At 36.2% G+C, this 23,808-nt stretch overlaps 1 protein-coding gene across 2 annotated transcripts in view; it reads left to right on the top strand.

Annotated features, from left to right (window-relative positions):
• MORC3 (MORC family CW-type zinc finger 3) overlaps positions 1-23,808 on the top strand; it is a 36,220-nt gene that overhangs the window by 1,422 nt on the left and 10,990 nt on the right. For both annotated transcript variants that reach the window (XM_008519332.2, XM_070597621.1), the window contains exons 2-12: positions 8,140-8,212; positions 9,992-10,124; positions 11,055-11,269; positions 11,844-11,991; positions 13,374-13,521; positions 15,400-15,528; positions 15,742-15,861; positions 18,498-18,595; positions 21,819-21,923; positions 23,315-23,437; positions 23,544-23,618. In XM_008519332.2, coding sequence (XP_008517554.2) covers positions 8,140-8,212; positions 9,992-10,124; positions 11,055-11,269; positions 11,844-11,991; positions 13,374-13,521; positions 15,400-15,528; positions 15,742-15,861; positions 18,498-18,595; positions 21,819-21,923; positions 23,315-23,437; positions 23,544-23,618 — 1,367 coding nt within the window. The remainder of the gene's footprint in view (positions 1-8,139; positions 8,213-9,991; positions 10,125-11,054; positions 11,270-11,843; positions 11,992-13,373; positions 13,522-15,399; positions 15,529-15,741; positions 15,862-18,497; positions 18,596-21,818; positions 21,924-23,314; positions 23,438-23,543; positions 23,619-23,808) is intronic.

Genomic DNA, 23,808 nt, shown 5'->3' on the forward strand with positions numbered 1-23,808 from the left:
GGTCCTTTGGTTACATAACTGGTCTATTGAATGAGATAGTGTTTAGTAGTTTGAATATAGAGAGCTGCTGGATTCTTTCTTACCGCTGGCTTTAAACGTTGTTTTCGCTAGTTGTTCTTGCCCACACCTGGGTGAATCTGGGCCGATTCTAACGCTTTCCAGTTGGCCTCGGGGGTTGTAAAGTCTGACCTCGTCTAGTTTTAAAATTTTTTGTTTCGTTTAATGCCCCGCCGCAGTCCTCCGCCCCCTAGATTGGGCCATATTGAGGCCCCGAAACCTGTAGTGGGGAAAAGGAGTGAACTCTTCTATTTCTTTCTGTTTCTGCGCTTGGATTCTCTTCTCCTTTCTGCGGCCCCTCCCATATTGCTGTCTCTGGCCCTTGAATGTTGAGCTTAAAAAGGGAGGGAAGATAAGGGTCAAAACAGTCTTGAAGACGCTGGTATTGTTGTTTGCCGACTCCCTGGGTGAAGCAGCTGTCCATGTGCTAAATCTTTCTTTTGTGGGTAATATGGGCTGTTTGGAACCTCATTGACAAAAGTCTCCCCTCTGCAGCTTCTGGGCTCTCTCTCCACTGGTCTCTTTGCTCTGGGACAGGAATTGGCAGACTGCAGCTCATGGGCCAAATCCAGTTTGCTACCTGTTTTTGTATGGACCACGAGCTAAGAGTGATTCCTAAACGGTTGGAAAAAATCAAAGAATAATATTTCGTAATATGAAAATTATGTGAAATGGACTTTTCCGTTTCCATAAATGAACCATGCTCATTTGTTTATGTATAGCTCTCAAATGGTTGCATTAGGAGAGGGTCTAGGAATTAATGAGTTTATGCATTTGTCAAAGCTGTGGAACCTAATGCACAAAGAGTGAACTAGAATGTATGCAAATTTCAAAAAATCATTTAGGAGGTTCCGGAATGGAATGTAGAGTAACAAAAACTTATTTAAAATTTTGCTTTTTGCCTCCATATTTCTAAGTAAAATGCTGATACCATTTTGTTGTTGTTTTCCAGAAATCTTGCTGTGGGTTTAGCTGACACACACACACACACACACACTCTTTTCACCTCTTCCCATCCTTCCAATTCTTTACATCTCTTTGGTTGAATTACCGTATGATTTGTTATCATTCTTCAACTGTTGACAAGTGAGCCCATCAGCTATGACTGCGTTTTCTTTGCGGTAGAGCTTTTTGTTTGCCCTGAAGTTAATAATTGATTTCTATTTTGTTTACTTGCTTACTTAGTTTTTCTCCATACTGATTACTATTTCATCCAAACTTTCAGGGAACTGGGAAATTTTTTCCAGATGTTGTTCAAGCACACCCAATATTTTGTCAGTTTTGTTGGCTCAGTTGTGATTTGGGGACTTCCCTTTATTATTTTTCTGGAAATTTCCTTCCCTTTTTTGTTGTGTCTCCATCCCACATATTCCTCTTTTGGGGTTCACTCCCTTAGCAAGCACAGTAGCTTGTGACCGAGAGCGTGGGCTCTGGAGCCTGCCTGCCGGTATTCAAATTGTGACCGACAACTCGACATGTGACCTTGGGCAAGTTACTTAGCATGCTTGTGGCTGAGTTTCCAATCTGAAGGATGGGAATAATAATCTGACATTCCTCGAAGGGTTGTTATAAAAATTAAATAAGCAGACACATCTAATGGTCCTGTGCATGCCATAAGCATTCATTAAATATTTGCCAGTGTTGTTACTGGTAGTGGTGGAGCCCATCCATCCTTCCAAAAACAGGTGTAGCTTCCTAAGGACAGAGTGCATGGGAAGAAAAAACTTTTGGTCATTTCTTGGAACTGTTTATACTATCATTGCTTGCTTTTTACATATAATTTTGCCTGGTCACATTTTAGATATAATTTGGCTGGATTTGTAACTCTAGATTAGAGATAATGTCTCTCAGAATTTTAAAGGCATGCTTTATTCTTTAATAGAATCCTATGCATTGTATTGGGCAGTTAGGCTAGAAACTCAAGTCCTTAATGTCTGGAAGATTCTCTCATTTATTTGACAAATTTCTCCCCCTTTTTCTGTTCCCTTTGGCTCCTGTTTCCCATCTCATTGTTTTTTCTTTCAGGGAGATTTCCTCCACTTGATCGCCTACCTTTCTCTTACCATATATTACATTATTATAAATACTGTCTTATTCTCTGAATGTCTTTTTAAGGTCTTCCTGGACAAAATATTTGTTCTTATCACTGGGCATATTAATCATAGTATTTTTGAAGTTTTCTTTTACTCACTGCATTGCCTCTATTTTCTTTATGTTCCTTTTACTGTGTGTTTTAGATTTCTAATGTTACATATTCTCAAATGGCTGGAGGTAGCTAGCCTTCTGCTTACATTTCCAACTGAGACACTAAAAGTTGACCAGAAGGTGTTCATACATGAGTAGAGCTAATCCTTTGTCGGCCTTCAGTGTTGGGTGATCAGATCGGAAGGAGCCAGCTCTTTTGTTGTGGGCACCCTTTGGCAGTATCTGTAGACCCTAAAGAATGGAAGTGTTAGACTATATAATAAGAATGTTTAAAATAACTTAAATTTTTTTTTTTCTGCTGAGGAATTCACCCTGAGCTAACATCTGTTGCCAATCTTCCTCTTTGTTTTGCTTGGTGAAGATTAGCCCTGAGCTAACATCTGTGCCAGTCTTCTTCCACCTTTTACGTGGGTCGCCACCACAGCATGACTGACAACGGTGTAGGTCTGCGCCTGGGGTCTGAACCTGCGACCTGGGTCACCAAAGCGGAACATGCTGAACTTGACCACTGTGACATGGGGCCAACTTAAAAATTTTTTTAACGGTCATTTTTAAAAAGTGAAAGCTATGAAAATAAGATGCTGTCCAGAAAGATCTGGCACAGTTGTAAAAGAACTAAGTAGAACTTCTAGAAATCATTCCATTTTTCGGAGAGGAATTCTACATCTAGTCCCCTGCCATAGTATATATAATCCTGGCTGCTCTTCTGGAAGCCCAACAGGGGAAAGGAGATGGAAGTATCCCATTTTTCAGTTTGCTGAGTTTGTATTTGTTTATTGTGGTAAAATACATATAATGTATAATTTACCATCTTAACCACTTTTAAGGGTACAGTTCAGTAAATATATTCACTTTGTTGTGTAACCAATCTCCAGAACTCTTCATCTTGCAAAACTAAAACTGTATACCCATTAAAAAAATAGCTCTTCATTCCCCTTTCTCCCAGCCCCTAGCAACCACCATTCTACTTCTGTGCATTTGACTACTTCAGGTAGCTCGTATAAATGGGCTCGTACACTATTTATCTTTTTGTGACTGGCTTATTTCACTTAGCATAATATCCTCAGGATATTATGTTGTAGCATGTCAGAATTTCCTTCCTTTTTTTTTTTATTTTTGTTTTTTTTTTTAAAGATTGGCACCTGAGCTAACATCTGTTGCCAGTCTTTTTTTTCTTCTTCTTCCCCTCCCCAAAGCCCCCCAGTACATAGTTGTATATTCTAGTTGTAGGTCCTTCTGGTGCTATGTGGGACGCCACCTTAGCATAGCTTGATGAGCGGTGCCATGTCCATGCCGAGGATCCAAACCGACGAAACCCCAGGCTGCCGAAGCAGAGCACATGAACTTAACCACTAGCCATGGGTCCAGCCCCTACCCTTCCTTTTTAAGTGTGAATAATAGTCCATTTATGAATATACCACATTTTATTTATGCATTCATTCATTAATGGACATTTGGGTTGCGTCCACCTTTTGGCTATTGTGAATAAAAATGCTGCTATGAACATGGATATACCAATATCTCTTTGGGACCCTGCTTTCAGTTTTTTTCAGTATATACCAAGAAGTGGAATTGCTGGATTATATGGTAATTGTATATTTAATTATTTTTGAAGGAACTCTCATACTGTTTTCCATAGTGGCTGTACCATTTTAGGTTCCCTCAAAGAGTGCACAGGATTTCCAGTTTGTCTACATCCTCCCCAACACTTGTTATTTTCTGGTTTTGTTGTTGTAATGTACTTGTGGAATTTTTGTGTTTTTTGCTAGTAGCTGTCCTAATGAGTGTGAGGTGGTATCTCACTGTGGTTTTGATTAACATTTCCCTAATGATTAGTGCTTAATGGACACACATCTTTTCATGTGCTTCATGGACATTTGTATACCATCTTTGGAGAAATATCTGTTCAAGTCCTTTGCCCATTTTTAAATTGGATTTTTTTGTTGTTGTTATTGGGTTGTAGTTCTTTATATATTGTGGATATTAACCCCTTATCAGGTGCTTGATTTGCAGATGTTTTCTCCCGTATGTTGCCTTTTCACTTTGTTAATTGTGTCCTTTGATGTACACAAGTTTTAAATTTTGATAAGGTCCAATTTATTTATTTTTTCTTTTGTCTCCTGTGATTTTGATGTCATATCCAATAAATCGTCAAGTCCAATGTCATGAAACTCTTCCCCTACGTTTTCTTCTAAGAGTTTTATAGTTTCAGCCCTTATGTTTAGATCTTTGATCCATTTTTAAGATTTTATTTTTCCTTTTTCTCCCAAAACCCCGCTGTACATAGTTGTGTGTTTTTAGTTGTGGGTCCTTCTAGTTGTGGCATGTGGGACACTGCCTCAGCATGGCTGATGAGCGGTGCCATGTCTGCGCCCAGGATTTGAACCGGCGAAACCCCGGGCCACTGCAGCAGAGCCTGCAAACTTAACCACTCGTCCAGGGGGCGGCCCCTTGAGTTAATTTTTGTATATGGTGTAAGGTAAGGGTACAACTTCGTGCTTTTGCATATGGATACCCACCTTTCCTAGCACTATTTGTTGAAAAGACTGTCTTTTCCCCGTTGAATGGTCATTACATCCTTGTGGGAAATCATTTCACTGTATATGAGAGGGTTTATTTCTGGGCTTTGTGCTGTTTTGCTTTTTAACCCACCTGTTTTCAGTTGTCCCTGAGCCTGACATCATCAGTTTCTCCAGTGAGTAGACCTCCAGTCTTACACAGGGTTGCCTAGGGTAGTTGCAGGGTTGCTCAGGGCTAAAGGAGGATCTGGAAGATCAACTGCTTCTTTTAAAGATTTTCAGCCTATCTTGTTTTCATACAATCCTTTGATTCCAAAGGCACGAAAGTAATTCCTGAGCCTTTCTGGGGTTCTGTCAAGGTTCCTGGCCTGCTTTTTGTTGGGTTCCCCATCTCCTGGAGGCTTCAGATTTAGCTCTTTCTAGGTGATTAAATCAGTTATCACTAGTCTGTGCTTTCCACTTTCCAAACTACTGACTTGTGTCTCCTATTATCCATCACTTCTCTGATTCTTTCTTTTCTCAGTTTATGCTCCCCCCCCCCCCCCTTAATTGTAGAGCAGTTTCAGGAGGAAGCAGAGGCAAACACTCTCTATGTGCTCAGGCTTCCATGTTTAAAAAATTTTATATTTAAATGATTTTTAAATTGTGGCTATTTGTCAATTCTGAAAGTTCTGTTGATTCTTTAAAAAATCTGGTCTTCATAGCATCTCATTTTTGTATGTGTGTTTTTTTGGGAAATTACTTTTTAAATGTCTAGATATTTAAAGGGATGCGAATTTTACAGGGCAATACTTTTACTTAATGTCCTGGGGCGGGGCATCTAATACTGCTGTGTCTTGTCTGCTAACATTTTCTCCTGCTGGATTGTCTCCTTAAATATTATTTTAGATTGTGTACTCAAATAGTCTCTAAATAATGATGTAGGGGAATCCTCTGCTGTCTGGTCGAGGCTCTGTCTCCATGTGGTTCTGCAGGTTGTGTAAACTGCAACGCTTAACCCAAGTGAAGGCATGCCTCTTTTTACAGAACTTCACTTTAGACGTTTTTTTTCCCCTGACCTAGAGTTCAAAAAACAGACAAACTTCCTCTTAGGCAGATTCCCTCCACTCCGTCTACTCTTTTTATTTGAGGGGTGGGGATGGGGGGCAGTTACTTCCAAGTTCATGCTTCTCTGTTGCCAAATGTGCTACCTGCAAGTCTCCATTAAAACCGAAACCTTCGTGTTCCAGTTTAGCACTCCACTCTAATCCGCACTGCATCCCTATTTTGAAATCTTATTTTTGTTTTTAATTCCTTTTTGAGGCCCTTGAGGATTTTCCTTATTTTTATGTGAATTCAGTTTGCCTTTAAAGGAATGCTTTTTTTTTTTAACGCACTCTTACAATGCTTTTTATGTTCCAGGTGTTCTTCTAAGCATTTACAAATATTAAGTCATTTAATTCTCTTTACCTGGTAAGCTGATACTATCAACATCCTCATTTTTACAGATGACAAAACTCGAGGCACAGAGGTTGAGCTTCTTGCCCAGGATCACACAGCTAGTTAAATATACTCCATAGTTTTGTCTGTTTCTAGTGTGTGTGTGTTACACTGCTTTGGCTGTTCAGGGATGTTTTTCTTTCCAGCTAATGGCATGTTCTAGAGATTAGTATTGAGAATAGCTGAAAATAATTGCTTATATTTAAATACCTGGAAAGCCACTGTGTAGCATTCATTATTTCTTGCTGATGCCTTCTTTGCTTTGTGCTCACGGGACTCATACTGAAGAAAGAACAACGCGTACCATGTCAATCTGTAGTCAGTGTACAGCATGAAGTCATGAAATGAAAATTGACATTTCCACTGTCACACTAGGCCATACAGCTAAAATCAAAAGTGTTGCAGTGTGGACCAAGATACCCCATTTTTAACTCTAGACTTCACGCCTGACAGAAATGCATAAAATAGAACAGAGACAGAAACGCTAAGGGTTTATGGTGGTTGCTTAATCATTTTCTCCATTGGTAGCCAGAAATTTTTCACCCCCAGGTCATGCCCCCATGGTAAGATTTAGAATGAATGAGGAGTACACCATTCTTTTTATAAATGGTAGAATGACTATTGTGCAAGAGGAGAGGTTGGGACAGGAAGATTTTCCCGATGGCTGACTGCTGGCACATTCTCAGATTAATTAGAGAAAAAGCTTCTCGTGCAAGATAAAGATGTGGAAATTCATTTTCACTAAAGACTCTTTGTAGTGTATGCTTTAGAAAGTCTGAATTAATTTATACACCATATTACATGAATGTATGCCATGTTACATGGTGTATGCCACAGAAGGTCTGAATTACATACACTCCAGTTGGAAGACCTTTCTACAGGATCCCATTTCTCAGATGTGTACTTCAGCCTAATGGTGAAGAAATGCTTGGGGATTGTCTAAAATCTAGTGTGAGCAGAGGAAAAGTAGACCTTTCTGGCACCTTGTGGCAGCAGCTTAGCACTACAAACATTTATAATTGAATCACATTTCTAGGGCTCTTAACATGAAACACTTAAAGTGCTCCCTCTTTTTTTTCTTAAATATGAGAGAATCTGTTCAAAATGAATACAAAAAATCCTCATTACATGGAAATTCTCTGCATGTTGAAATTTTCAAGCCTTGGCCTTTTAAAACCATTTGTACATTTTTATACATTTGATATATACGTTACTCAGGAATTTAGAGAATTCCCTATACCATAAGGTTGATTGGCATGTTCTTCCATACTATATTACTGTAGAATCAGACATAAAAATTCCTTAGAAATCAAGAAGATTCGTTGCATTTGAACTATTATTTGACATTATTTGAAGGATTTGTAGGTGTATACTACGCTACTGCCGGAAGTTCAACTATAATGAACTTGCAATAAATAATATAAAAAAGTGTCAAGTATTGAGAGACCACCAGAAAAGCCTGTTGATTAATAAGCGAAGCTAAGTTTATTAAACCTAATGCACTAAGGAGGAAGCACCATCTTGACAAAGTCTTAGGGTGTCTCACAGTAGGGATATTAGGAAATGATGTTTCTGGATTTTAGGGCCTTGCCTGGGTAATTTTGAGGTAGATCTTGCAAGGCTGGTAACTTTGTGATTGGGCAGTTTATGATATGGCTTTGGATTGGTGGACATAAGGAGGCAAGAGTTTTGAAGCAAGTCTTGAGTAAACTATTTAATTGATTCACAGCCTTATCTTCCGGGTGTATCCTGAAGCAAGCAGCTAAGTTATTTTTGCTTGGTTTCAGTGTTGTTTCACACAGGGATAGAAAATTATATTGGTTTCTGTTCTTAAAAGTAAAACCTGAATTAATTTACATGAATCATTGGTGTGTTGCAGCTGTGCCCCAAGTTTTTACATACAAATTCCACCAGTCACACTTGGCCATTCAGTGCAGTTGCTGAATTAATAGGTATGTAAAATTGACATTTCATATGTAATCTCTTGCTTGCAATTAAATTTGTAAAAAACTTTTCAGTGAAATATAGTATGTAAATATGCTTTTTAAAAAACATGTATCTTGAATGATAACATTGTTGGTAAAGGTTACCTAGCATAACAACTATTCAAATGGATGTCAAATTAATCACTGTTCAACCTTCCCTGTACTGCTATCAAAGTATTTTAATTTGCTAAGTTCATAAAGCATTTATGTTGAAAGTGTTTTTATTCTGATTATAAAAGAAATGTCTATTGCAAAAAATGAAAATTATGTTTTTTAATAGTTGGAAAGTATGTCTAACATAGAGTGGATTCATTTTTCTGGTCTTAGTAGAAAGATTAATGTTTTGTTAGTTTTGTGATTATATAAATTCTTGTTTCCTCCAATAGGCTGAATGATCAAGGTATAGGATTGTATTTTAATAATGTCTTAACGTGATAAAAGAGGCGAAGTTGTGATCAGATTTACATTATGGGTCATGATTTTATTTTTCTGGGGAAAATTAATGCACATGAATTTTTTGTATTTAAGCATATATTTTAGAAACATAATAAAGGAAAATTATATTCTTAGGAATTCTTAGATATACTTCAGATTCTTTATCAAAAAAGGGTTCTATCTTAGATGTTCAAGAAAAAGAAAAAAGGAATTTGTGAGCATCCTTCTTTTCTTTGGTATAGATTTTCCAAAGTCTCCCAGCTAACGTGCTATTCAGGTAGGTTTTTTTAAACTCTGGAATGGATGTGCTATAGCATTGCAGCTATTCACGATTATTCTTTTTTTGTGGCAACCCAGGGGAGAGGTACCCAACCTGGGATTGTTCATTCACATGGAATGATTCTCTAGCTTTGGGTTAGAGCAACTGAAAGTCGTAGTGCTTGCTCATTGTGGTGTATCAGATTTTAAGTTTTTTATGAAACAGTCTTGCCTGAAGTGGTTGATTAAGAAAGGTTATTTGAGTTGAACTGTAGGCTGCCTTATGGAAAGATAGTTTGAGAACCATTTTTATAAAGACTTCAAATATATCTCAGGTATTTTCAGTCAGTTAAGGATATTCAGATGGATATTCACAAGTTGATTTTATTACTACTACTGTTGAAAATCTTCATTTTTCTTTCATGTATTCCTTCATACTTACATATTTTGAGAGAAACAAGGATGCTAAACAAGGATGTTAAAACGGGGAGAGATCACAGAAGTATAAAAGTGTAAAAGTCACTGGAAACTTAGGTTAGATTGAAGGGGCCGCAATTTGAAGAACTATGTAGAAAGTAAACCTTCATCCTTGTGTGTAACTTAGCAGAAAATGATACTGCTTTCTCATTTAGTCAGTAACCACATTGTGTTCTTTCCATGCCGGCTCATAGTGCTAGTTGACACTCAGCTCTCAGTAATATTCTTTGATAGCCAGGCTAGTTCTTTGGGCAGAAGACGACTTTCCTGTCTTGATCATCTCGGTAGTACAGTAATTCTTCTTGCTTTACACTTTTTCAGTGTAGTGGGTACCAGTCTTTGCTCTCTATGTAAAGAATGGAGAGCTTTGGAAAGAGTTAATTCTGTAATAGTCAATGAATGATATATAGCAGGACACAGTTTAGTTTCATGTTTTCAGATTCTAGGAGTTCTTAAACATTTCAACTTTTTAAATTTCCTTGAAATATGTTACTCTGTTGCTTGTTAAAGGATTGTTGTGAACTAATTGCTTTTCTTTAAAATGCAAATCAAAATTCTCAAAACTTTGTTTCTCAGATAATGCTTATGATCCTGATGTGAATGCTAAACAGATATGGATTGACAAAACAGTGATAAATGACCATATATGTTTGACGTTCACTGATAATGGGAATGGTATGACTTCAGATAAATTACATAAAATGCTAAGGTATGTAAAAGTGTCAAACTTGAAATCATTGCTTTCACTCAACTCAAGGGTTTCCTGCATCATACTTACTGCATGTAGCTTTTGTTTCTTAAACATGAAACGCTGTACCTACAGTGCTCTATTTCTAAGTCTTCCATCGTTTTCAACTACTATTTGATTCTTAGGCAATCCCTACCATTCTCATCACCCTCTCCCCATGTCTGACCTACCTAAAATGCCACTGTTCCTAAAGGAGTTGTAGCACATTGATAGCAGTTATTTATAATGTAGCGTAAATTAGTTTTAATCAGTATTTCCAGTAAAACTTACCACTTTGTGTGTCGGGGGTTAATTTGAAAGGGATTCAGAGGATGAGGAAACAGCATAAAATAGTCACAGGGTCTTGGGCTCTAGGATCGCAGAATAGGATGTTAGTATGAGGCCAAATGTGTTTGAAATGGAAACTAGGATACATAATACCAGATATGGGGTAGAGGGAGAATTTGCTAGCAGAGGGCTTTCTACTGTTCCTCAAATACTGCTTATACTGCCAGAAAGTCAGGTTGAACCCATCAGTAATCATACTACAGTAGGCTTGCTGAGAACAAGAGAATCATTCAGACTTAGAGGAAGAGATTCCATGGGGTAGAATCTCTAGGTTCCCGCAGCCCAAATTATAACTCACCTGTTTAGCCAGGATGTGCCAGGCAGTGAGCTCCTGTTTTAGTATGTGTAATCCTTAAACACTACTGTGATGTAGATTTGGTTTCCTTCATTTCAGAGATGGGGAAATGCATCGACATAGATTAAAAGTAATTTGCCCAAGATTATACAGCTAGGAAAGTGGAGGCCTGCATATAAACCCATGCTTTTTACTTGGTATGATAGTTTCTGAATTTAAAAAATGAATATTATATGTATTTATTTTTTAAATCTTTCTTTTCTTTTTAGCTTTGGCTTCAGTGATAAAGTCACCATGAATGGTCATGTCCCAGTTGGATTGTATGGGAATGGCTTCAAGTCAGGTTCTATGCGTTTGGGTAAAGATGCAATTGTTTTTACCAAAAATGGAGAAAGCATGAGCGTGGGCTTCTTGTCTCAGACCTACTTGGAAGTCATAAAAGCAGAACATGTTGTTGTCCCAATAGTGGCCTTCAACAAACACCATATCCTTTTGATTTTGAAATAGAAACTATGTAGAAACTCTAAAGAAATATTCTGAACCATTCTATCCTTTTGCCTTCCTCCAGATTCTTGTTTTTTAATCACACCTTCCATGCTAGCTCTTGTTGCAATCCATTGCCTCTACCCTACATCTGAGGCTGTGTGTTTGTCTTTTCTATTCTCTGTCAGAATTGTGCTATGGAAATCTTTAACATAAGGTGGTTGCATTTTATGTTAAGCTTTCCATAGCTCTCCTTTTTATTTCAGTTTTATTGTGATCTAATAAGACTTGTGGTCTGGTCTGAAAATTTCACTAATTACCATGAAAAGCAAGATATCTGTAGGAAAACACCTTCTGTATAAATACATTCAAATTTGGAAACCATTAAATTAGGAATAAAAATAAACTTGCTCACACTTTATTCTTCTTGGTGTTCATTTGAAATCAAACTGCCATTTTAAAACTGAGAAAATAGTTTAGGAAATAGTTTTTCTGTTAATTTAAATTTGAGTTGGTTTCCATATTACAATTGTGAAAAATGTGTTGTTGGTTTAAGTCTTTAACTTGGGATATACGACAAATGATTAATTTAGCAGAATCAAAAGCAAGCCTTTCTGCAATTCTGGAACATTCTCTGTTTACTACGGAACAGAAATTACTGGCAGAACTTGATGCTATTATGGGTAAGAAGGGGACAAGGATCATCATTTGGAATCTTAGAAGGTAAGTGTAGACCTCAGCTAGTTGTTAACCATTTGAGAAGTAAAGTACACGTGCAGGAATGGTTTCATTACATTTATTCATTGTTACACAGAGTAGAAATACATCGGAAGGTACTCATTTTTTGGCATAGTTAATGATTTGTCTTTTCCAAGGGTATTTTATTGAGGCCCTTTTGGCTTCAATCTGAGATAATTTCGTATTACTAAAAATAAATTTCCTAACCCTGCCATTCAGTCTTCATAGTACTCTGTTGTACTGTTTGTTATTCCACCCCTCTCCTCAAAAAATGAAAGAAGACAAAAGCTCAGCTTAGTCCTAGTCATGTAAGTTAGAAAGAGAAATCTTTGTCCATTTGGTCCATTACTTAAAGCTAAGCATGACTTAACATCCAATGAGAAAAGTAATATAGATGAGATTTCCATTTTACTAAAATTTGTAATCCTTTATCCTTATAAGGATAAAATCCTTCGCTAATAAAAGTTTTAAAATTTAGAGTGAATTTGTAATATTAAGAGATCCTAGAACATACTGAACCATAGAAATAAAGTACAAATAATGGTAAGCCTAAAATACTTTAAATTTTATGCTTTTCTGGCCTCTCTATATTCCCTTTTTTTTCTGTTGACATTATCAAATTGTCATTGACATTGATACAATCTAGCTAGACATTACAGACATTGAAATCACCAGGATCCCTCCCGTTGCCTTTTTATGCACGCACCCACTCCTCCCTCCTTAATCTGTGGCAACTTCTAGCATGTCCTCCATTTCTGTTACTTTGTCATTTCAAGAATGTTATATAAATGGAATCAATCACACAGTGTGAAACCTTTTGAGATTGACTTTTTTTCATTCAACGTAATTTTCTGGATATTCATCCAGGTTCTTGCATGTGTCAGTAGTTTGCTTCCTTTTTCTTGCTGAGTGGTATTGCATTGTATGGATGGAGCACAGTGTGTTTAACCATTCACTGGTTAAAGGACATCTGGGTTGTTTACAGTTTTTGGATTACAGGTCTATAAATATTTGTATACAGGTTTCTGTGGAAATATAGTCTTCATTTTTCTAGGATAAGTGCCCAGGAGTAGATTGCTGGATCATATGGTAGTTGCATGTTTAGTTTTTTAAGAAACTGCCAGAATGTTTTTCATAGTGGCTCTACCATTTGATATTCCCACCAGCAAGATGTAAGCAAATACAATTTTTCTGCATTTTTCTGGATTCCTTTTCTTTCCTTTGTTTTCCTTGCTTTTGTTCTCCCCCCCACTACCGTGATGCCCACCATATGTAGGTGTTTTGTTTCATTTTGTTAGCTAATAGTATTTGCTTGCTTATCTTTCTGTAAAGTAAAATTTAGCTCCTTCAAAAAATTATTTTTACAGCTACAAAAGTACAACAGAGTTTGATTTTGATAAGGATAAATATGACATCAGAATTCCAGAAGATTTAGATGACACAACTGGGAAGAAAGGTTATAAGAAGCAAGAAAGGATGGACCAAATTGCCCCTGAGAGTGACTATTCCCTGAGGGTATGTACTCACCTCTCTTCTTGGAAATGAGAAAATCATCAAATAATGGAGATTATGTTATCCACTTGTGTTATAAATGCTGCCAGCGATCTCTAGGTGACAGCATCTCAGACATGAACTTACTAAACTTGTGTAACCTTTCATGGGCACACTGGTTATTTTGTTTGCTTAGAAACAGGGGGAGGGTTTTGGGTGTTTTTTGGTGAGGAAGATTGTCCCTGAGCTAACGTGTGTCCATCTTCCTCTGTCTTATTTGTGGGACACCACTACAGCATGGCTTGATGAGTGGGATTGTAAGTCTGTGCCTGGGATCTGAACCCACGAACCCTGGGCTGCCGAAGCCAACCAAGCACATGAACTTAACCACTACGCCACCAGGCTGGCCCCAGGAAGCAGTTTTTTTCATTGCAAAATCATCAGGTTTAACGGTGCTTGTAGTTCTTTCACTGTGTGATTAGATTATTTGAATTAGGAATACTAGAATCAGTGTATTCTGTGATGGCCCTATTGGTTAATTCTATCAGAAAATACCAAATTCAGTGTCTCTTTTTTTTTTAATTTAAAATATTCGAGAATACACACACACACACCCTTTAAATGACATCCTAAAGCAAGAAATTATGTATAGACTACAGTTAATGTACATTAATATAATTTTGTGCTAAATATCTCTGAGATTTGACCTTAGACATGGGTATGTTTTTAGGATTGAAGAAATTAATATCTCAATATAACAGTGTTGATATAATAATATTAAGTTTCTTAGTCACTATAATAGGACTTATAATACTAACTTTTCCCTTTATTTTTTGTGCTAAAGTTATTCCATAACCCCAAGCTGAGGACACATCTGACATTTACAGGTTTACTATGTAACTTTTTCTGAGATCCTAGCAATTACAATGGCAGATATTACTATTCCTTGATATACCCCAGTGTGTTGTTGAAGTAGGTCCTAGTTGTTAAGAAAGGCTTGCTCAAGTGTGAAACAGGTCGAAGCAGCCAGAGCAGATGGTGTGGTTTTAGTATACCATCAAGTAAAATGTTTTAAAATATCATTAATGAATTTTATAAACAACAGAACACCACTAATTTTGAAATCAAGAGTCAGAAAAAAAAGTAAGAGAAATGTTCAAATTTTAATTTTGTGTTGCACTTTTCATCTGTCTTCCTTGAGTTACTCAATTCATTTCCTTCAGAGTTTCTGATAGTTTGGAGGCAGGCACAGAAGAGCATATTTTAACATGTTTAGGATGTAAAATTTGGTCAAGATTCTAAACTCTCTAAACTTTCGTGCGTTAAGAATTGAAAACACGTTTAGATGACTGCTTATTGTTACAGGTCAGTTTTGAAAAAGTACTGTTTTTGTTTTCCCTGTTTGAGTGTTCGTATTTACAATTTTTTCCTTTTCAAACTTAATTCCCTTTGTTAAATTAGATTTTGCTTGTTATTTTTGGCTAAATAAAATTTCTTGGTGCTTTTTAAATTATAATAGTAATATATGTACTTGACAGAAGAATCAGGAAATATAGATCTTTTTGTACATACATACACTTTAAAAAGAAATTAAAATGAGATTATACCATATATGCTGTTTTGTAGCTTTTTTCACTTAACGTATTAACATCTATATAGATCAATAGATTGTTTTCTGCAAATCATTTTTACTGGCTAGAGTATACTGAGTTTATTTTTAATGAAAATTAGTCACATTAACTAATACAGGATTGTAGTCTGTATTATTATTATTTTGAAGAGTTAGTGGGTCTTTTATCAAAGCAAGGTGGTGGCAGCTTTCTTTTTAAAGACGTGTAAGTGATGGTGAAGAAATGTGGGTAGTTATTTGGGAAGGACGGATATTGCTGTGTGTCTTTGCAGGCTTACTGCAGTATATTATATCTGAAGCCAAGAATGCAGATCGTCTTACGAGGACAGAAAGTGAAGACACAGCTCGTGTCGAAGAGTCTTGCCTATATCGAACGTGATGTTTACCGACCAAAATTTTTAGTATCCTTTATTTTCCTTCTTAGGATGCCATATAGAGCTATGTCAGTCAAGGGTATTTCCCTTCCCCCTTTCTCCTTTTATCCTGATACACATTCTAATCCTCTCCAACTTTGCCCTTTTTTATGCACTTTTGGACTCAAATAAATAATGAAATAGAAAGGATGATTTGAAGGGAGTGAGGTGGTATGTTCAGAATTTTCCTTAACACTTAAGACTAAAACGGTGAGAATTACTTTTGGATTCAACTGCAGAAATAAAGATCATTATGGGATAATGATGTATCACAGAAATAGGCTTATCAAAGCTTATGAAAAAGTTGGATGTCAGTTAAGGGTAAGCTTCATATCTGCAAATGTCTATATCTTTTATAAAAGTTAGAATAACTTGCTTTTGGGTCAGACGTGAAATAATGTGCTTTTTGCCTAATGACTTTTAAATGTTGGTGGTATAGCACTTGAACTTAGAATACTTTTATATTAATTTCTCATTTGGTCCTAAATAATCTTATGAGGCGGGGATAGAATATTTTATCTCTGTTTTACAAATAAGGAAATTGGGGCTAATAATTAGTTAAGTAACTTGGCCTGGACCCAATAGTGAGTATGGATATCAGGTACAGATGGAAATCTTTTGACTGCATTTGGATATGGATCTCTGATTATTTTATGCTGGAGTGAAATTGGTTGTTTTTAATTAGTGCGGACTCAGTAGCCTGAAAAACAGTATCTCATAGGCCATTGACTTTTTTGGAGTAGTTCCTTAAGTATATTGGAGCCTTCCTCCTGAACCACTTCCCTTGTTAGAGAATTCAGTTTAGGATGGTGAACATTGCCCACTCTGTCAATCTGTTTATCCTTTACATGTTTTCACAGATAGGTTATTTTGGGGTGTGTATGGTTAAGAATTCAGTGGTACAAATTCTGAAAATCACCTTTGTTAAAGGTTTTAAGTCTAGGCAGATTTTGGTTTTTAATTCTATGGTTTTAATTTTCTTTTCATCTTATTTCATTTTAAATTTTTTGTAGGATGATGTGAGCTCTATACAGTATAATAGTGTGGGTTTATCTTGAATATTATTCAACAGGTGTTGTAACTGTATTACATATTTTACATGGAATGAGCTCAGAATATAGCATTTTTGCAGAGGTAAATGAGCTTTGTTGAATTCTTCGTAACACTAAGTTTAGTCAAAAAATAAAACAAAATGTCTGGCAACCATGATATGAGGTATCAGTAACTTTTATTTAAAATGTTAATTTTCATTTATAACTGGAATAGTAATTTTCACCAGAAATATTTTATAATTAAAGTTACTGAATTTCATTGGTAATTGGAAGTGCATTTTTGGTAATAAGCCTTGTTTCTCAAGTGCTTTGGGATTCAAAAGAAATAATGTATCTGCTACAGAATGTAAATTATTATTTTATTTTATTCCTTATTAATCTGACTTAGGTCAGATACATAGTCCATTTCTCAAACCTTGTTAAATTTGCATTGTGTATAATTTCTGGTTAAGGTTGACCTTTTGAAAAATAGGCTTTTACAACCAACTTTTAGTGTTTTCTTTAACCAGATGATGGACTGGGCCTAGTATTTGCATTCTGTGGATTCCAGAAATATTTATTTTATAGGTGTCAGATACCTGGTACGATTTGCCATGCTAGACACTCAACATAAAAAGATGATAAGAGAGAGAGCATGCCCTCAGTGAGGGGGATGTGATACATCCTTGGAGCATCAGAAAATGCTTCTTGGAGAAAGTGGTGATTAAGATAAGTCTCAGTTTATTATAGTGTTCTCGAAAGTCTGGCAAGGATTTTCCAGGCAGAGAAAAGAATATCGGCAAAGGAAGAGAAAGACTTCCAAGAATATGACATCATTAAGGGAGTAATTTGCTATGCCTGGACCAGACGATAAGTGAGTAACAGAGTAATGAAAGAGAAACAGAAAGAGGAGGCTGCAAAGAAGGTGCACAAGAACTTCAGATTGAAGGACACTGTGGTTTACAAATGGTGTGAGATGTGGAACCGCTGACAGTTTTTAATAGAGTAGGATTGTGATTAGATTTGCATGGTTTTATCTATAGCTGTATTTATGAAAATTTTCATTTAAAAGTTACATATTCACTTTTTGTATGTAGATTCAGAAATAAGCTGCAATTGTGAACAAAATACACTTGTTAATCACATGTAGATGATGAGAATGTGACTCAAACTTTGAGGTCAATATTTTAGCTAGCAGTGTTTAAAAATAACCTCAATTCAACTAACCTAGGTTTTTATTTCATCAGCATTAGCAACTGGATGTGTAACTTTGGGTAAATGACTTTAATTTTTATCTAGCAAACTTATAGAATATTATGTGCCAGAGCCGTTGCTAGGCACTGTGGAGACAGAAATGAGTTAGTTGTAGTTTCTGCTATCTAAGAAGTTGCATCCCAGTAGCAGTGGTCTTTGCTCCGTTGTATAAAATTAGGGATGCTAATGCTTGTCGAAATGAATTTGTTTTTTTCCCTAAAGATTTTATTTTTCCTTTTTCTCCCCAAAGCCCCCTGGCACATAGTTGTGTATTTTTAGTTGTGGGTGCTTCTAGTTGTGGCATGTGGGATGCCGCCTCAGCATGGCTTGATGAGTGGTACCCTGTCTGCGCTCAGGATTCGAACCAGTGAAACCCTGGGCTGCTGAAGCAGAGCGCTCGAACCTAACCACTTAGCCACGGGGCTGGCCCTGCTAAATGAATTCTTGACAACAGTGGAAGTGGTTTTGGAGGAAGGCTTTAATATAGTTAACCATTAATTTCCAGAAAAGTAAATTACCTACTAGATACTTTTTCAATCTAAATTTTATGAGAATCATATGAGATAAAATATGGAAGATGTTTCATATAAATTGTAAATCTTTGTGGAAGGGTAATTATTCTGAACATCATGTCTTATGCTTTTAAAATGCCAGTTTCATTTTATTTTCCAGGCAAACAACATGGGTGTTGGAGTAGTGGGAATTATAGAGTGTAATTTCCTAAAGCCAACTCATAATAAACAGGATTTTGACTATACTAATGAGTACAGGTATGTTATCTATTTAAATTATTGACTTCTTACAGTTTCTTTTGGAAATACTTCCATAATGTTTTCTAAGATGAATTTTTTTCTATCTTGTGGATGTTTTTACATTATAGAATTTTAAGGATGGGTAGGTGAGAGGCTTGCACAGAAAACAAGTTAACCGTCTTCTCCCATCCTGGGAATTGCATTCTTCTCCCTCATGAGTAGAAGTATAGTCTCCCCTGTCTTTACTGATGAAGTATTTCTGAGATTCAAAGAGAAGAGAGGAAGTTCCTGCTTTGTCAGTATCAACATTTTTTGCATAATCATAAAATCCTGAAACTTTGTGCTTAGATGGGAACTTAATACTCATACCTTTTAAGAGTGGTTAGAAGTCATAGAATAAACATGACCGTCAATTTTACTGTAAATTTAGGAAGCACAAACAGTTGTCCTAATGAGCGTATATTATGGAGTGGAATGCAAACGTCATATAAATATTTGTGATAAAGGCCATAGGCCCTCTCCTCAAGTAAACAACAAATAAAACAAAGTGGAAGGAAGGACATAATAAAGATAAGAGCAAAATCAGCAAATGAGGAAACACACAACAATAGAGAAAATAAATATATCTTTCAGAGTTCAGTCCTGAGACAGAAGATATCCCTGTTATTTGAACAGGGATAATTTAGCATGAGGAATTAACTAGAATAATAGCAGGTGATTACTAAAAGGGTACAAGAAGACAGTCGGTATCCAGAACTAGCAGGTACAGAAGTACAGCTATTACCTCTGGGTTGAGAAAGAGTGGACAATAAAGGAACTAGGAGAAGGTCTCCCTACCTCCAAGTCAGAGATTCCCATCTCTTTGTAGAGGTCATGGCACAAACAGGAACAAGCTACCTGCCATAGCAAGAAACTTGCCAGAAGCCTGGCCAGTGCTGGAGTGTAGACATGGCCTACTGTTGCTGGAGGGTATGACTGGGCTAGAACTGGTTTGTAGAGGAGGCCTGTCTTTGCCCAAGGATCTGGGCACTGGAACTGGTCTCTTGCTGGAGGGCAGAGCATGGCCTGAAGGCACAGCTGGAGGTCCACTTTGCTCCAGCCACATAACAATGCAGTACCAAAACTTGAAGAATGAGTGTCTTGCTGCTATCACCTGGTAGGTTCATTGCCCTGTTAACCCAGTTTAACATTCCTGAGGCTAGCAAAGGATAAATGTTTACAGGATGAAGCTCCAGTATTATAAAACTGAGCAAAGACAACTGGATTTGGAGTTGAGAGACAATAAATTGATACTTGACACCATCAGAAAGCCCCAAGTTTATTCTTTGATAAGATTAATAAAGCGTATAAGCATCTGGCAAGATTAAGGGGAAAAAGGAGAGAACAGAAATCATCAATATCAGAAATAAAAAGGGGGGGAGGATATTACTACACATTTACAGACAAAAACATCAAAGGGATAGCATCAACAATATTTCACCATTTTAGATGATATGGACACATTCCTTTGAAATTGAATCAATTTTTAGAAAACTTCCCACATATTAAATTCAGACATTTAAGGAAGAAGTGGCACTTTTTCTTTTTTTTACCAAGATTAGCCCTGTGATAATATCCACTGCCAATTCTCTTTTTGCTAAGGAAGATTGGCCTTAAGCTAACATCTGTGCCCATCTTACCCTATTTTATATGTGGGACGCCTGCCATAGATGGCTTGATAAGTGGTGCCTAGGTTCGTGCCTGGGATCCAAACTGGCAAACCCCAGGCCGCAACAGTGGAGCCCGCAAAAGTGGAGCACACAAACTTAACCGCTACCCCATTGGGCCAGCCCCCCAAGTGACACCTTCTTAAACCCTTTAAAGGTTTTATGAGGCCACATAACTGGTAGTGAGTGACCTCATGAGTATGTTACAAGAAAGGAAATTTATGTCAATTTCCCAGGCTCAAGATGTAAAAATCTTAATTAAAATAATAGTAAATACCATCTAGTGACGTATTAAAACCAAGTGGATTGTGCTTCAAGATGGCAGGAGTAGTTTTAATATTCAAAAACCAATGTTATTCATCACATTGATGTTAAAAAAGAAAGCTCTCATGGTTATTTTCATGGGTACAGAAAAAACGTTGATAATCACAACAGCCTTTTGTGGTTTAGGGAAAAGGGAACATTTACAAAACCATTAGTAGAAGGGCATATTAATGATAGAGTATTTACAAAAAACAGCAACCATCATTCCTAATGGTGAATTATTAATAGCTTCCCCCAAGAGTGAGAATGAGATGAGAATATCAACTACTCACCATTATTCTTGAGGAAGTAAACAGTGCAGTAAGGCCAGAAAAAGAAATTATAAGGGATAGAAAGGAAGGAATAAAACTTTTCTATAGATGACAATGTTAAATATATAGAAAGTCCAGAAAAATATGCAAATTTAGAATTAATAAAGAACAAGTAATATGTATTCAAAGGTTGCTGGATAAGTATTCAGAAATCAATTGTAGTTGTGTATATCAACAACAACAAAAACAATATGAAATTGTTAAAAAATAATTTAAAATAGCATAAAACAATCAAATACTTGGAAGTAAATAAAATATGCAAGGACTTCAACACAGTGAAAAGTACAAAACATTGTGGAATGAAATTTAAGACCTACATAAGGGGCTGGCCCAGTGGCCTAGCAGTTAAGTTCATGTGTTCCACTTCGGTAGGTGCTTAACTCATTAACGAGTGATTACTCATTTGTGGCTTTAGTCTTATCTCAATAGATCCCATTAATTTGCTTTTTATTGACATCTTATTGTGGGAGAAGTGAAAGTCTTAATTGTGGGACAGAAGTATACTTGCTGGTAGTGATCGTATACTTTTATAAACCAGAAGTTTGGGTGCTCATTCGAATTAAAGTTTATAAGTTTGGTTGGAGTTGAAATTCAAAGAGTCTGTGGTTCTCCCAGTAATGATCTACAAAATACTTTCTCAGCAGAGGACCCAGAGTATTAACTGTTTTATGTCTTATTTCCTAGATGATCCTGGCTCTACTCTAGGAACTTAGAAAGGTCCTTATAGAAAATTGCCATTACTTTGAGTGTTCTTCTTTAACTGTACTTTTGGAGTCCTCCCCACTCAACCCTAGTGTCAACATGATCATTAGGTTGTTTATACTTTCTCTGTGTTTCACAAAGATTTAATCTTTATCATTTTTTTTTTCTTAAATTGACTTTATAATTTGCTTTTTTAAGACTTACAATAGCAGCACTAGGAGAAAAGCTGAATGACTACTGGAATGAAATGAAAGTGAAGAAAAATGCAGAATATCCTCTAAATTTGCCAGTTGAAGATATACAGTAAGTACATTTAAAAATTATCAACCCTCTAATATTGGATATTGGAGGGTATATGATTATACAGTGTTCTCAACCTTTTGAGTGTAACCCATGGTAAGAAATAAATTCTACAATTCAAATCAGCATGGCATTAAATGAACAAATGAATATATACATATACACAGAAGATTCTTGAAACAGTATTTATCCGTATGTTGTGTGTTGATAGCATTTATTTGATTTAAAAAATGCAAGTCTTGACCCATTAAATTGATTTCACAATCCACTAGTGGTTTGTGTCTCACAGGTTGAAAAACCCTGCTTTTGTGTGATGATTAGGTCATGAGTCTAAAGCCAGACTTGAGTTTAGATTCTAGTCCTACTGCTTAAGTAGCGTTGTGACATTGAACATGTTACTTGGCCTCTTAGAAGTGTCTGTTTTCTCATTTGTAAAATGTAAACATTACTAGCACTTAACCCTCTAGAGTTGTAAGAATTGAAAGATAGGATGCCTGCCAAGCACTAACACACTAGCACATAATAACAGTCCTGTGAATGAATGAGTAATAACTGTACTGATGGAAAGATGACAAAAAAGATGCAACTCACTGTATTAATTTCTCACTGTATTTTGCAAGTGTCCATATACACAAGTGTAATTCTATAAGCATAGAAAATTTCTGCCAGGATTTAAAAAATTAACAGTGGTAACCTCCTGAAACAGGGAGTTTATATTTACTTTATATACTTCTGGATTGTTTGAAGTTTGATGGAACTCTGTAAATGCATGTTTTTTTAAAGCTAGATTTAAAAAGTTAATGGCATTAAGGTGGAGTCTTCATTATGTTAAATGAGTCTACATAAATTTTTTACAGAATCATAATTTTTAAATGATAAAAATATGAGAGCATTTTATAAACTATAAAAGAATATACAAATTTTAGTTATTCAGAGATAATGCTATAGTAGAGGATAAAAGTGTAATACAATTATAGAAAGTTACTTAAATTATAATACTACAACTTGTCTGTTTTCTGTACTTGAATAGTTTATTGTGCTAATCAGTATATTACGTTTGACATTGCAGATGCTAACTTAATATAAATTTCAAAGCAAGGCATTTAGAATATTTTAAGTTGAGTTTTTATTAGAACAAATTTAATAGTATGCTATTAAGCAAGACATTTAAATTGCTTTGTTTAAATTAGACTGTTACCTTTAACCTTTGAAGGTAACCAAATTGTTTTTAAAAATTTAACTTGCTCTACAACAATAGTAGTTATATCACAGAATTTTCAGGGATAGAATTAAATCATAGTGGCATTTTGTGGTGTAAATGATGCAGAAAATCTAATGAAGTGTACTTTGCAGCCATATTTCCATGGTAATATTTTCTTGTGGTTTTGTTACAGGAAACGTCCTGATCAGACATGGGTTCAGTGTGATGCGTGTCTAAAGTGGCGAAAATTACCAGATGGGATAGATCAACTTCCAGAAAAATGGTATTGCTCCAATAACCCTGACCCACAGTTCAGGTACCATATAGTTGGTAGTACCCTTTTTGGAAAGGCAGAAAGTACTGTTCAAGATGTATGAACAGGCGCTGGTGACGTGTTATTCCCATGTGATTTTTCTGACTAGAAATTGTGATGTTCCAGAAGAACCTGAAGATGAGGATTTGGTACATCCCACTTATGAAAAAACCTACAAAAAGAAGTGAGTGTTGTATTAATGTATAGTGGGAAAATAATGCCCAAAGCAATAGTGGTGTGTCTGCAGCATTAAGTGATGCTTCTCCAAGATAAAGCTAGTACAGCCAGAAAAGATGATGGCCCAAAAAAAGATCTGATGTGGAGTGCATAATAGGAAGTGCCCCTTTTTAAAAGCTTATGCTGTGGATATCTGC

Source organism: Equus przewalskii, chromosome 27, assembly GCF_037783145.1.
Source record: "Equus przewalskii isolate Varuska chromosome 27, EquPr2, whole genome shotgun sequence".
NCBI lineage: Eukaryota > Metazoa > Chordata > Mammalia > Perissodactyla > Equidae > Equus > Equus przewalskii.